The following is a 14449-nucleotide window of genomic DNA, read 5'->3' as shown; positions in this document are numbered from 1 at the left end:
CCAGTGTGCTGGAATCTAAGGGAAGCTGATGAAATGTGCTACTGAATAATAATGAATATTAATTCTCTTAACAATTTCCTGTGTGTTTACATTAAAAGCTAAGTAAAGAGAGATTTGATTTTGGCTAATTAGTGTACTACACTTTCAACAAAAAGAAACCTACGCACCCAGTTACTCTATCCTTGGAGATGCATAAGATGAGGGAAGTGGAGGGTTACCCCAGAAAGAACTGAGGAGAATCTCAGTCACAAAGGGACAGGTGCTGCATGGTGCCACTGTTGTAGAATGGGTCTGACATCAGGGTGGGGGTATGACAGAAAATTATGTATAAATTATGTATATTGTATTGAAACAGATGAGGGAAAGAACAGATTGGAAGTGATTTGTGATTATTATGGTTAGCACAGGAATCCAGAATTAAGGTTGCATAGAGAAGTGTACTCGAGGTGGGGGGAGGGGACGTGGGAATTGTATACTAATGAAGGAATTTTTCTTCTTTTTTTTTTTTCTCTCTTCGGAGGGGGAGGCGAGCTGGTGGGGAGGGGTGGGAGGGGAGAAAATTGCGGCAATGAGTGAATGGAAATCCAAAACCTCTGTAAAAAAAAATTATAAAACAAAAAGAATGATTGCAAAAAAAAAAAAAAATAACTGAAAGAGAGTCAGAACACAGTACGTGTAAACCACTGCTTCCCAGTGAAGTCGGATTCCTGGCCAATCACTGGCAGGTTTCCATGGGTGGGAATCTTGGAGAGGAGACTCCTCTTCCTTCCGAGGAGTACCTGGAAGATTTGAACACTTTGTATTCTATGCCACCAGGGCTCTTGATAAGAACATATATTGTTTCTAAGCTGTTGAAGAGTTGCTGTGTACCATCAAATTGGAACTGATCCATAACAGAACCTTCCCGCAGGTTTTTAGAGGCCTTTAATTGCACGGAAGGAGAATGCCCATCTTTCTTCCATGGAGCAGTTGGTGGATTTGAACCACATGCCTTCGGGATTGCAGCTCCGCTTTCTAACATATATTGTTGATATTAAGTGCTGTCAAGTTGAACCACCTCGTAGCGGGTCCTCCAGCGGATTTTCAGAGGTGGTAAATCACTAGGGAGGAGGAGACTGGTCATCTTTCTCCTGTGGAGCAGCTGGTGGGTTCAGAATGCACGCCTTTGGGTTAACTCCAGCCCCATAAGCCGCCAGAGCATAGTAACTCTGTGTGTAACAGAATGAACCTGGGACAGATTGGTCCTGTACCAGCCTCGAAACTCTGCTGTGCTTAACCTGTTATTACAATCACCACGTCGCGTTTTGAGAGCCTGCCAACTAGAGGGACTCACCTTCCGGCACTCTATTAACAGAAGTGGACAGCCCAACGGCACTGTATTAACAGTATTCCACTGTGTCTGTAGGACATTCAGAAGTGGACAGCCTGTCCTGCTTCCTATTCCGGCTTAGGCTGGGAAACTCCAGTGAGACGTATCCACCATGGATAACCCTACTGCTCTTTGAGATACCAGTGCCATGGCTTCCAGCACCATGACAAAACAAAAGCCACCACAGTGTGACAGACGGACAGAGGGGTGGCATAAGACATGAATTATTACTGTTGCTGTAATACTATCAAGTCACAGCTGACTCATAGCTGACCCTCCAGAGGGTGTCCGGAGGCAGTAAGTCACACGGGAGGAGACTGCCCGTCTTTCTCCTGTGGAATCGAGATTGCCTATCCTTCTCTTGCAGAACAATTTCTATAAACAGCCGCTTTATTTTTGTCTTTCCCATTGGGATGAAGATGAAGGTGGAAAGGTGGGTGCTGAAGGTACTAGTCTGTAAAATGGGGGTGCTCCTAGTCTTCCTCTCCCTGGGCTACATGGGATGTGAGGAAGCGCCGTGTTAGGCCAGAACGCGATGCCTGGCGTGATGCAGCGCCCACCAGAGACGGGCGCGGTTCCTCTGGGTGACGCTGCTGCTGTAGCTGCACCACCATCGTCCTGGGGTTCATGAGGTGCCTGCCTCACTGCGGCCCCCAAGCTGGGGAACGGCATGTGGAGGCGTCACCATGGGTAGAGGGAGGCGTGACTTTCCAGCTCTGTGTTCACCAACTTTCCAATTTCCTAAATCATCACTGTTTCAATGTTTTTTAGTAGAAGATTGGCCAAGAAGTGTCCACTTCTTAATTTGCCAAGTAAGGAACTTTTTAAAAAAAAAAAGAAACCAAAGAGCTACCATTTACAATCACCATCACGACTTAGAATATAGGATAGTTAACACTAAAAACATAGAAAGGGCGTATCCCAGAGAAAACACAGTCTTTCATTACAGACTGTTGGTTTCTAGAAAAAAGGCAGCTTCCGTGTTGCTCCTTTTTTCTCACTTCAGCCTTGGCCGGGAGTTGAGACACCACAGTTCTCAACCCCTCTCAACAGCTGGAACAGAGACTGTACGATCCTCAGAGCCGAAAATATTTGTTACCTGACCCTTTACAGAAGTGTTTGCCGACCCTGTTACACCAAGGGAGGCCTCATGGTGGGCAAAGGAGTGGATGGTGTCTGTCCCCAAAGTGCCTGAAGGGAAAGGCCATGGCAACTTATGTCTGAAAATTCAGCCTTTGAAAAGCCTACGGAGCAAAGTTCAGTTCTGACACACTTGGGTCTCCACAAGTGGAAATGGACTTGACAGCCCCTAGTTTAGGGCATTTTGGTTAAACTAAAATGTTGTTCTTCGGTGCTGTCAAGTACAACTCACAGAAGCCTGATCAACAATAGATTGTGAAACAGGGTCATAATTATTCTAGGAGAACCCAGACACTCACGTGGTGACTCCTGGTCCCCATGGTTGTTATCAGAACTTATCTCTCCACCCCTCTAGGTCTCCCATCTGCTCAAGGCTCTTGGATGACGTCATTGTTGTCAGATCACACCCAGTCTAGGTGCCTAAGAGTCTAAGCAATCCTGTCTACAACAGATTCAGCCATCCAGCCCAGTTTTGTTTTGATTTATAGATAGATGATAGCTAGCTAGCAGATAGATAGATAGATAACTTTTCATTTAAACTGGTTTGCTTTTAAAGTTTTTTACTTTTCTTTTACATTATTTATCTTCTTTTACATTATTTTCCACACCAGATCTTTCCCATTTCCTTAACCCACCCTTCCCTCCACCCATCCAGTTGTGCGACCCTATGATTATGCCCCCACCCATCCTCACCCCTCTGCCCCCCACCCCAGTGGGATACCAGGGTTCTTATATAATCTGGTGTCTGTCTTGGTTTTGTTTCTCTATCTCCTGACTCTGTGTTGGCTTCCCTCAGGCAGCTTCCTTCCTGCAGGGTCTTTAAGAAGGGTCCCCAGCCGCTCTCAATTTCCATTGTCCGATCCCAGTACAGATAGGACCCTTTCCTTGATTGTCCAGGAACAATCTAGGTTACTATCTGGTTGGTTCCAGTGCTGCTTCCTGAATAGATGGTTGTGTGAAGAGTGCTTGGCAGTTGCCGTTCTGTCCGTCTGCACCTTTGCGTCCTTGTGACTCACACTGAGACGTTGTCTGGTCCTGTACATCTTCCAGAGGCCCACCGGACACTGTTCAGTCATGCTCTTTCCGGCATACGACCGGACAGCCGTCGGCTGTGATCCTTAAGGTTTTCACTGGATAATTTTCACAGTCCTTCTTCCTCCTCTTTCTTAGCCTAGGAGCTCTGCTGAAAGCTGCCCACCCTAGTGACACTGTGTTGTTGTTGTTGTTGTTGTTGTTGTTGTTGTTGTTGAGTGCCGTTGAGTCGCAGGCAACTCATAGCGACCCTATGAAGGAGAGTCTTCAAAGCTTGGGTGTCTCTCATCCTCTCTCCAGGTTCATAGGGTTTCTGGAGGCAAGCTATTACGGAAGTGGATGCCACTCCTCCTTCCAAGCTTATTTTAATTGGGGAGCTCCACCCCACTCTCTGTCCACATTGGGTAACCAGCCATTAACGCAACCGCGGTACGGCAACTTGTACACCAGGGCTATATGATCTAGAGAAATGTCTGAACAAAAACAATGAAAGACAGGCCGCAGATTCAAAGTCACCCACCTTCGGCTTGGTAGCATCGCCTTCTGTCCACTGGGCCAGCTGATCTCTCTCTCTCTATGTTGATATTATTGGTGTTAAGTGCCATCGAGTCGCAGGCGACTCATAGCTATCCTATGAAAGAGAGTCCTCAATGCTTGGGTAACACTGTGAGCATTTGAAATACTGGGGCATAGTGCCCATCCTGTGAGCAACATGGGATACAGCGTTCCCATTTCTCGGGCCCACCTGGGTCATATATTCTCCCCTGCGTCTGAGGGTGAATTCAGTCCCACCTGAATCTTGGGGTGGGAGTGGGAGTCACTGTACAGAGGTATGGAGCATAGAGGAGACCCTGAAGGGGTGTCATCAGGTGGCTAGTCAGTCACACAACTCTAGCTCAAAAGCAGCTACATACCTGGCTTTGAAAATAATGCTTCAAATCAAAGTTAGCATTCAACACCGATGGTGCTTAACCATTTTCCTTGGCTCCTGCGTCCTTCCTTTCTCATGAGCCCTACCGTTGAGTTGGATTTGGAACTTGGAAGTCCTTTCTTTTGACCCTTGTTTTGGGGAAGTGACTAAAGGGGAAACTGGGTGTAAGTTCCTTTGCCTTAAAGTTTATCCTTTGCTCCGTGATTGCTAATTGTGCTGCCAATTATTACTGTTCTGTCAGACCCCAAGTGGTGGGCATCATTATTCAGGCCTGTCGTCCAGGCAGGAAGGCAGGTACAAGACATCTCGTGAACCTGTGGAGTGTCGTGCGCTCTCCAGCTAATGAATGCAGGCGTGTGAAAGGGTCTGGACACGGCCAGCATCCTTAATGGGAGGGTGGCTAATAGCTAAGCCCTCAAGCGGTGCTTGGCTGTGAACAGCCCTTCAGTGCCAGGAGTAGTGCCACCTGAGCCTCCAGGTGAGCTCACAGAGGGAGACTATCTTACTCACTCAGTCATTCAGCAAGCATTTCGAGTGGGACATCCATGCCAGGCTCTGTGGTGGGCACTTAAGATGCAAAGGACAAAGGAGATGCAGGACACTAGAAGCAGAAGAATCCCAAAGCCTGTGGTAGATGTTGTGGCAAAAGAGACACAGAGGAGGTGGTCAGGAAATTCTTCTTGAAAAAAGACCGAGAATTATGACGCAGATTAAGGATTTGCTTTTACAACTCGGTTAAATCACCCTAAGAAGGATCTTGGTCACAAATCACAGAATATCAAACTGAGATTTGACTGAAAAATATAGTTGATTTGTTTTCTTGTGTAAGTAAAAGTGAAAAAGGGAGCCCTGAACTAGAGGTGTGCCGTGTCTTCAGGACAGATGGTCCATTTCGCTGTTATCCTTTCAACTGTCTTGTCTTCCACTGGCCAACTTCTTTCCTAGACTGGCTTCCCTCGTGGGGGTTAAATCGCTGCAGCAGATCCACATCTTCCATCTACACGTCGCCCTGTCCAGATGGCCCAGCCCCCCAGGCAAAGGTTCTGGCATTCAGTTGAACTCGTGTAAATCACACCTTGCTCCTGGTGCAGTCATTGGGGCCAGGGGTCTGGACGGAACTGAGAATTTTCATGTTGGTTGAAGCTCTACCGCTATAGATAGGGTTTGTGCCAGATATTTGAGATGGAGAAATAGACATGGCCAATGTGCGTGTGCTAGACCCGGGCAGCAGAGTGTTTAGCTCGGCCTGCGGAAGCATCATGTGTGGTAGCACCATGCGTCGGCACACACTGCAACAGTGCTTCTGGCTGGAAGAACTCCTGCCACTTTGGTGAGAGGTGTTCTGATCAAGTGCGGCAGGAAAGAATCCCAGCTTTAGAAAACCAAGAGGCAAAAACCTTACTCATAAAGGAAACTAAACAAATGGCTAGAGAAGCTCTCGTATGTTCACACAATGGAATACTATGCTGCACTGAAAAACAAGGAACTCATGCATTATTCAAAATGGGTGACCCTGGAGGACATTATGCTGAGTGAAGTATCTCAGTCACAAAAGGACAAATACTGCATAGTGCCACTGTTGTAAAACAGGACTGCCATCGGGGTTGGGGGGAGACTGAGAAAGATGGGATAAAGTATGTATACTGCATTGAAACAGATGAGAACGAGAACTGTTTAAAAGGTATATATGATTAGGTATTATTGTCAGGACAGGAGTCCAGAACGAAGGCTGTATAGAGGAGTGGACTTGGGGGGAAAGGATTGTATAACAATGAAAGAATTTTTCTTTTATTTTTCAAAGAGAAGAATGAACTGGAGGGGGAGGGGTGAGCAGGGAGAAAAGTGCAACAATGGAAATCCAGGATCTCTGTAAATTGTCATTAAAATTAATAATAATAATAATCTAAAAAAAAAGCAAATGAAGCATATTATCCCTCAGTTAATGTGCTCCGTTATGAGCCAGAGTCTCTTTTGACTTGGCCAGAGAACTACCTCTGTGTCTCACTGGGTTTCATGTAAGTTCCTGTGAGGCCAGAAAAGTCTCCAGCACCTTCATTCTCCATGTGGTGACTCAAGGATCCAAGCAGTGGGAGCAGTGTCAGATTACCCCAGAAGCAAGGGAAGCACGAGCTTATTTACTAATCTGTGTGTAAGTTAGACTAGTAAGCAAGCCTGTGTTCACCTTTCTGGGTTATCTGCCCCTGAAGAGGAGTCTCCGAAGTCTTGTTACTGCCCTCACGGGGGTATCTTCTAGTTCCTATTGGATGCCTTCAGGTTGGTAGTCTGACACATCGTGGCTCCGTGCATGGTGGAATGGGACATTGGAACGAGAAAGAGAATCGGAGAGACAACAGAATGAGACACTGGCCAGTATTGAGTCGTCCCCAGGAAGAGTGCAGATGAGACCATTGCACTCCACAGCATGTTCACCAAGTGGCTTTCAGAAGTGACCACTGGGCCTTTCTTACTCTATCTTAATCTGGACTCTCGTCCAAAGTCCATTCAGCGTTATTAACATACCAGCCTCCACCGGTTGGTGGCGATGTGTGAGGTGCACTGGCTGGGACCAGAACCCTGATCTTTCACACAGAAGGTGAGAGATGGCCACCACTCAGTCCCCAGTGTGCCCCCTCTGGAGTCTGCTGTGTGCTGAGGGATGACAGAGGAGACTCAAGCACCTGCTGTTAGCTATCTCCACCCACAAATGACACCTGGCACTTTTCATCCCATTTCAGTGACCAGAGCAAGCTACACGACCACATCTGTCATCACAGGGCAGGCTCGTGCAGTCTGTGCCTAGAAGGATGGGGAAATGCCGGTGACTTCCACCACAGCAGTGTCCTTGATCTCCTGGGGACAGAGCAGAAGCTGGTGCTGGGTATAGGGTGTCTCACATCACTTTAACCAGTCTTCTCAGAGTCCGCCTGCCACACGCAGGAACTGGTTTCAGAGGGGAGGAGACAGTCAATAGAAAGATTAGCCACTCCCAGGGTTCCACACGGGGCTCAGTATTTTCAATAGCACTTTGTGAGTTCAGCCTCAAAGTAAATGGTTAATTCATCTTGTATCAACAGCACTGTGATTCATAATGTAAACTTGGAGAATCCTTGATGTTGCGGGCTCACATTCCTTTTAATTTGGCTCTGCATTCTTTTAAAGCCACACTGCGCTCGCTCGTTTAATAGAATGCAGCATGCAAATGCACAAGTTTTTGCCTGGAGGCAATTTAGCCTGGCTGTTTCAATGGATGTCTCCTTTCAAGTGTATATTCTTTCTTAAATTATTTACTGGGTAAACACACTTTGCATTTTCAAAAAGGAGATTAAGACTGCTTGCTGCATCCCTAGCTGAACATAAAGCACCCTCTTGCTCAAAGTGAAAAGGAAGTTACTTCAGGTTCCCCCAAAGTTCTTTCTGGGTCTCACTCTCTGAGAAACCAGATTCTCGCCTTTTCTTTCTGCTTTGCGTTTGGCAGGACCAGCTTTGTCTCTCCCTGACTGTGTCTGTCCAGTAGGTTTGCTCCCAGATGGAGCCCACCAATACCAAGCTCTGTTTCCCCTCCAAATTGGCTCAGTGCTGCCCACTCAAAGACAACCAGCCCCCAGCAGCTCACATCTGAGCTCATGAAGCCAAACCCTTCACTTACAGATCAGCTCAGATCATAGCCATCCAGTGTGGGTTAGGATGTACAGCGGCTCCATAGAGTTGTCTTGGCTGGAATCTACTTTAAGGAGCCCTCACGGCACCCATGGTGGTTCCAACGTAAAGCTGCTAACCAAGAGGTCAGTGGTTCAAACTCATCCTTTGCTCGTGGGGGGAAGCAGAAGCGATTTACTTCTCTTCTTCCTAGGAGCTCGTCGTAGGAAATTTTATGGGCAGTTCTCCTGTACTCTACAGAGTCACGTGAATCGCAGTCAACTTGATGGCGGTGGTTGTCATCCTTGTGACAGAGTTTTGTTGACAAAAGAGGAAGCCCTTCGATGAGGTGGGTTGGCATGGTGGCGACGGCAATGAACTCAAACTTGGCAGCGATTGTGAGGACGGCTCAGGACCAGGCAGTGTTTCACCCTGTTATCCAGAGGCGACTGTGACTTGGAGCATAACAGATGATGCCTAACAAGTAGTCTTTACAGGATGAGGTTGCCAGGCCTTTCTTCTGTGGCACTGCCGAGTGGGTTCGACTCATGGTAGAGGACCAGCCATTGTCGCCGTCCAAGGCAATTGATGCCTTTGAGCTGTGGTGTTGGAGAAGAGTATTGAGGTTACCATGGACTGCCAAGAAAACAAACAGATTCGTCCTTGAGAGGGTTAAACTGGGCTGCTCCTTAGAGGCAAGGATTCTGAGGCTTCATCTAACATACTTTGGACATGTTGCAAGGAGGGACCAGTCCTTGGAGAGGGACATCATGCTTGGGAGGGTGGAGGGACAGCACAGGAGAGGAAGGCCCTCTATGAGGTGGATTGATTCAGTGACTGGGGTAATCAGGATGGGTGTGTCAGAGGCAGTGCGATTGGCACAGGATAGAGCAGAGTTTAGGGCTGTTGTACATAGGGTCGCTATGAGTCGCAAGCGACTCGACGGCACATAACAACAACAACAAGGACCTGCTCTCGGGCCCTAAAAAGCCTATATCTGCCCCAGCACCTTTGATTATCAAAGCTAGGTGGATGGCCTGACCAGTCGAACTCACCTCCAACCTGTCTCTGTCCAGACTCTCTTTTTGCCTCTCAACGTCCTTCATCCCAAATGCCTGCCAGCCTTCCATTTGAAGAGGAGGCCTTGGGAGGTGCAAATGGCAAACATACCCACCTGCTGATGGAAAGGTTAGAGGTTCGCTCCACACAGAGGATTTTTGGAAGAAAGACTTGCTGGGCTCCTTCCAAGGAGTCAACCATTGAGAGTAGAGCAGATGTAGCTCGACTCTGACACAGAATTCAGTTTGCAGCAGTTGGCTTGACTCTTGGCTTGACAACAAATGCTCTGCGATGCCAGCCTATGCCCCCGTCATGCTCCGTTCCCACATGGATCTTTGCTCAGTCGTCCTCTGAGGGGACTGTCCTTTCCACCTGCATCTGCCCTTGGCCATTTAAGCTTTCCGCACAGACTCTCTGAGCCTTTCCTGCAAATACAATTTGCACCCATTCCTCTACTCTTCTCTCTTGGATAGGAGCCATGGTGGGGCAGTGGTTTACATACTTGAATGTCAACTAAAAGGTTAGCAGTTCAAACCCACCAACAGCTCTCCAGAAGGAAGATGTGGCCCCTTGTGCTGTAACGATGACACTCTTCAAAGTCCTAGGGGACAGTTCCTCACCAGCCCACAGGGTCAATGTGAATCGCACAGTGGCAGTGGACTTTCCCTTACTCCCCAGACCTGCATCCTTTCTTTGGGGCATGGTAGACAAGTGACTGTTGAGGATCAGTGCACCAGGCACATGCCAAGTGAGGTTATTATGGTGAATCCCATGTTACCCACACAGATGAGTCTGCAGAAGCCAGAGAGGGGGCCAGGGGGCGTGGCTAGCTAAGCTACACGCACACACGGAGGAAGACGTGGGAAGCTCGGTCTTTGAGAAGCCATGAGAGGCAAGGCTGAGGGAGAGCTGCTTGAGGATCAGGTGTGCACCGAGTGAATGAAACGCGTGAGCCGTTAGAGGAGATCATGGACCCGGGGCGCCTCATCGGCTGGAAATGAGGGAGCCCAATTAGGAAGACCAGGAGAGCTGCGCATTTGCTTCCTGTGTCTTCATTTTTCTAACCATGCCTCAGATTAAACAAGTAACACCCATAGTTAATCCGCTGTAAATTAGCTTCATGGATGCCTGGGGGCCCTCAACCCACAAATAAAATGGTTGTCAACCAAGCTGTACAAGAGACACGTTACCGTAGATTACTTAAGGCAGAATTTTAAAGAGTTTTCATGCTTTTAATCTGTTTCACTGCTGAGTTTCAATTTTGCTGATTTCCTTTGCAAGTCTGATGAAGGGGCTGGTGGTAAATAGAGATTCTGACAGGGACTTGGGCAAGCGCGAGATGCAGGGAGTGTCGGAGAGATTTCTGCCCCTTCTAGAAAGAAGAGGGGAGATCTGCTTGGGCTTTAAATTGGGCCCTCACATTGCACCGATCAGTGCTCATAATCAGCTTCACTTTAATAAGCTGTGACGATCTGTTTTTATTTCTATATTTTGAGACCAGAGAATCTTCCTACCTTTAGAGTCAATATGGCCTGTTAGATTGGAATTAGCTGTCATCGCAGAAGAATGGATGTAGGGTCACAGCCTTTCTCGTGGGGAAGGGAAGAAATAAACGAGACAGATCTTAGGCGTGCCTCCGGTGATAAATGAGGACAGAGCAGACCATTCATCTCCTGCAAGGAAAGTGGACACAGCCCCTGACGCAGTTTTGCGGAAGACGTGTCAGCAAATGTGATCATTTTGTAACCTGTCAAAAGGAGTGAGAGCTAGTCCTTTTAGGGTGCCACGAGGGGGTGTGTTTGTCTGGTGTGACAGCGCCCATCCATCCGTAGGTTTGGGGAGGCCTTGGTGAGGAATCAGAGGAGTTAGGTGTGGAGGGATTTGACTACAGCTACAGTCTGATGCCATCATCCTCCCAAGAAATAAACTTATATGGAAGCTAGAAAAGGTGGTGGAGACCCTGCAAAGATTGACTTGTCAAAATGCAAAGTGGTGCCCAATTCCACTAATACCCGAAGGCTTGGAAGCAGGACTCAACGAGACTCCTTTCCTTGGAACATTATTCAGGAACAAAAAGGGGGAAGCAACACATGAGCCCATCAATAGATGAACGGGTCAGCAGGAAGTGACCCCCCAAAACAGACAATGTGGTAGTTGTTGTTATTAGGTGCCATTGAATCGTAGACGACTCATAGCGACCCTATGAACGAAAGGCCTGAGCACTGTTCATAGAGTTTCCGGAGGCAAGCCATTTCGGAAGTGGATGCCACTCCTGCTTCCAAGCTTGTTTTAATCGGGGAGCTCCACCAAACACTGTCCACCACGGGTGACCATTATCACATTTGACACATCAGTATCACAGTGTTTAGTATCACAGCAACCACAAGTTACCTCTGTACAGTAATGCACTGACCAGTGCTGTCCCACTTAGAAGAATGCAGTAGTGGTCAGCCATAAAGAGAAGTGAAGTGCTGATACAAGCTACATCGTGGATTCATCTTGAAAACCTGCTAAATGAAGAAATCAGGCACAAAGAGTCAACTACTGTGTAATCTCGTTTGTCTGAATACCTAGAATAGGAAAAGGCACTGAGACTAAAGTTTATTAGCCACCCGGGTGGCCTAACGAATGGAGAATTGGCTGCCAACCCAAAGATAAGTAGTTCGGATCTACCAGCTCCCCCTTGGAACAAAGATGGGCCGTTTCCTCCTGTGTGATTTACAGCTTCCAAAAGCCCACTGGAGGATCAACTGTGAGTCAGTCTCAACTCGACGGCAATGAGAGAGAGCTTAGGCAAAGGTCTCATGGACTTTGGCCGTGTTGGCAGGAGGGCTGAGTCCTTGGGAAAGGACGTCATGCTGGGGAAGGTGGAGGGTTGGCAAAATAGAAGGACCTTCCACAAAACTGACTGACACAGTGACGAGAGCGGGCTTGAACATACAACAAATTGTGACGATGGCACGGGATAGAGCCAGGTTCACCTCTGTGGTTCATTGGGTCACTATGAGTAAGAGTCACCTGGACTGGATGTCCCCTAACAGCAACAACAATAGGGGCAGCTGAAGGGGAACTCAGTCAAAGCAAATCAAGTGTCATTATGTGAATGCCAACTCCTGGTGACCCCGCAGGACAGAGTAGAGCCACCCCATAGGATTTCCAAGGATGTAATTACAGACACAGCCTAACTGACCCATGTCCCTCAAAGCAGCTGGCGGAATTGAACCTAATGCTTAATCTGCCATGTCACCAGAGCTCCTGGGAAGGAGTAACAAGGAGCTCTTGTCTTAGGGCCACCGTGTTTCTGTGAAGGCCAGTTCACACAATTTGGAACTAGATGGTGGTGATGGTTGTGCAGCATGGGGCGTGTAATTAATATCACTGAATTGTATACATACAAATAGTTGAAATGGAAGATGTTTCAGAGTTATTAACAATAAAATTATGAAATAATGTTTAAAAAAAAATAGACAGTAGGCAGATAGCCTCTTTGTTGAACTGGGGGTCTAGTTCATGCCAACTTGCTCTGCCCTCTAGAAGCCCCCTGTCCTGTGAGGTGTAACTTCCATGAAGCAGCAGACTTGATCCTGCCTGGTGTCTGGGGGGTTGATTAGAGTGAGTCTGGAGGACGGTTCACTAGGTCTTGGAGATTTGTTGATTAGGACGAGAGGATGGTTGACTGGGTCTAGTGGATGGCTGACTGGGTTTCAGTGAGGCAGCAAGCCTGCCTGGTACTGGACAGTTGGTTGTGCTGGGTCTGGAGGAGGGTAGGCCTGTTACTGGAAGGTTCCTTGTATTGGGTCTAAAGGAGGGTAGGCCTGGTGTTTGAGGGTTGGTTGCACTGGGTCTGGAGGAATATAGGCCTGGGTTTGGAAGGTTGGTGGCACTGGGTCTGGAGGCGGGGAATAGGCTGGGATTGGAAGGTTGCTGGCACTGGGTCTAGAAGAGAGTAGGCCTGGTATTGGAGGGTTGGAGGCACTGGGTCTGGAGGAGGGTAGGCCTGGCTGCTAGAAATAGAGCAGGGAGGCCGCAGGCTACTAGATCTTGTGGCTCCGTGAAAGCTATGTGCGTGGGTGAGGCTGTTTGACCTGGGTTCCCTTTGAAAGTCTCAACAAAGCCATTATGATGTTCGGCCTCTTTTCTCCGAATGAGGTAAGAAATTATGAAACCGCCTCAGAAGCTCTCTGCGGGCACCCAGGACGCCTATCTCTTCCTGTTCTGCTCCTGAGTTCTCGGAATCCCATCAGCTTCCAGCAGAGCAGAGCCCAGGGGTAGGAACCCTAGAGGGGAGGCCTCCCACCACTGCGGAGCAGCACCTGGGGGCTTCCTCCTGTCTGGCATTTCCATCTCTCTGCCAGGGAGCAATGGGCATGTTCCCTCCGTGGCGGCAGCGAGCAGGAGCCCACGCTGACAGATGAGGGGTTCGCAGCCTAACCTGCCAGATTGCCACTTCTTCATCCTGTCCTCTTCTTCCTCTTCCCAAGCCGTGCTTCCCATTGTCCCTCAGTAATTTTTGTTCAGGTAAATGCCTCACAGAGTCACTCGCTTTCACAGGAAACACTGCCCCCAAAAATGAGCCTTGTCTCTCATTTTCCATTAAAAAGAGATGCTCCTGTGGGGCCCTTGATCACTTAAGAGACTCCCTGAACCCCCTCACGGGCAGCAAGAGGCTGTCCAGGTGCTGCGTGAGGGCCACCGTGGAATCGGTGGGCAGGTCTCCTCCCCATGTGTCCCCCGGAGAACACACCCAACCTGGCCCGCTGGGCCTAGCGTGAATTTTGGGGGCTCCCTCCAGGCCGTGTGTGTGTGTGTGTGTGTGTGTGACGTCTCGCTCCCCCTCTGCTCTCTCCTAGAATCATCCAGAACCGCATCCTGCTGGCCATCCTCGCCGTCATCGTGGTCATCACCATCCTGGCAGCCATCGCTTTCTCCGTCAGAGGACACTGATGTATCTGCTGCCGCTTGACAAACAGCCAGCGCCGGCTTGTTCTGAGTAATTAAGACAAAACGGTCACATGAATCATTCTTTTGCGCCGACAGGCCCTGTGACACCCCTCCTCCCGTGTGTATGTGTGTGTGCAGCCGAAGCACAAAGATGTTTTCTCTCCCCGCTGGTGTGTGGGCCGCCCGCTCCCCCAAGATTGGTCTCCGCCCGGATGTGCGCCTTGGAAGGGAAGGGGAATGCGGCCTGCCTTGGGGTCCTTTCCTCAACTGGACTTTCCTCAACTGGACTTTTGTAGGGGTTCCTCATTTGCGAGAGGACGCAGTGCACCGGTTGTGGAGTC

The 14449-nt window shown here is 48.7% G+C and overlaps 1 protein-coding gene across 1 annotated transcript in view; it reads left to right on the top strand.

Annotated features, from left to right (window-relative positions):
- Window positions 1-14111, top strand: part of VTI1A (vesicle transport through interaction with t-SNAREs 1A) — a 446001-nt gene extending 431890 nt beyond the window's left edge. Inside the window, exon 8 of the mRNA XM_006879932.1 lies at window positions 14018-14111. Within this exon, the coding sequence (XP_006879994.1) occupies window positions 14018-14111 (94 nt within the window). The remainder of the gene's footprint in view (window positions 1-14017) is intronic.
- Window positions 14112-14449: the final 338 nt, after the last annotated feature.

The sequence above is a fragment of the Elephantulus edwardii genome, unplaced genomic scaffold (genome assembly GCF_000299155.1).
Source record: "Elephantulus edwardii isolate Elephantulus edwardi_28Jun2011 unplaced genomic scaffold, EleEdw1.0 scaffold00006, whole genome shotgun sequence".
NCBI lineage: Eukaryota > Metazoa > Chordata > Mammalia > Macroscelidea > Macroscelididae > Elephantulus > Elephantulus edwardii.
Note: the sequence above shows the minus strand (reverse complement) of the source record. Positions and strands in the feature narration are given on the sequence as shown.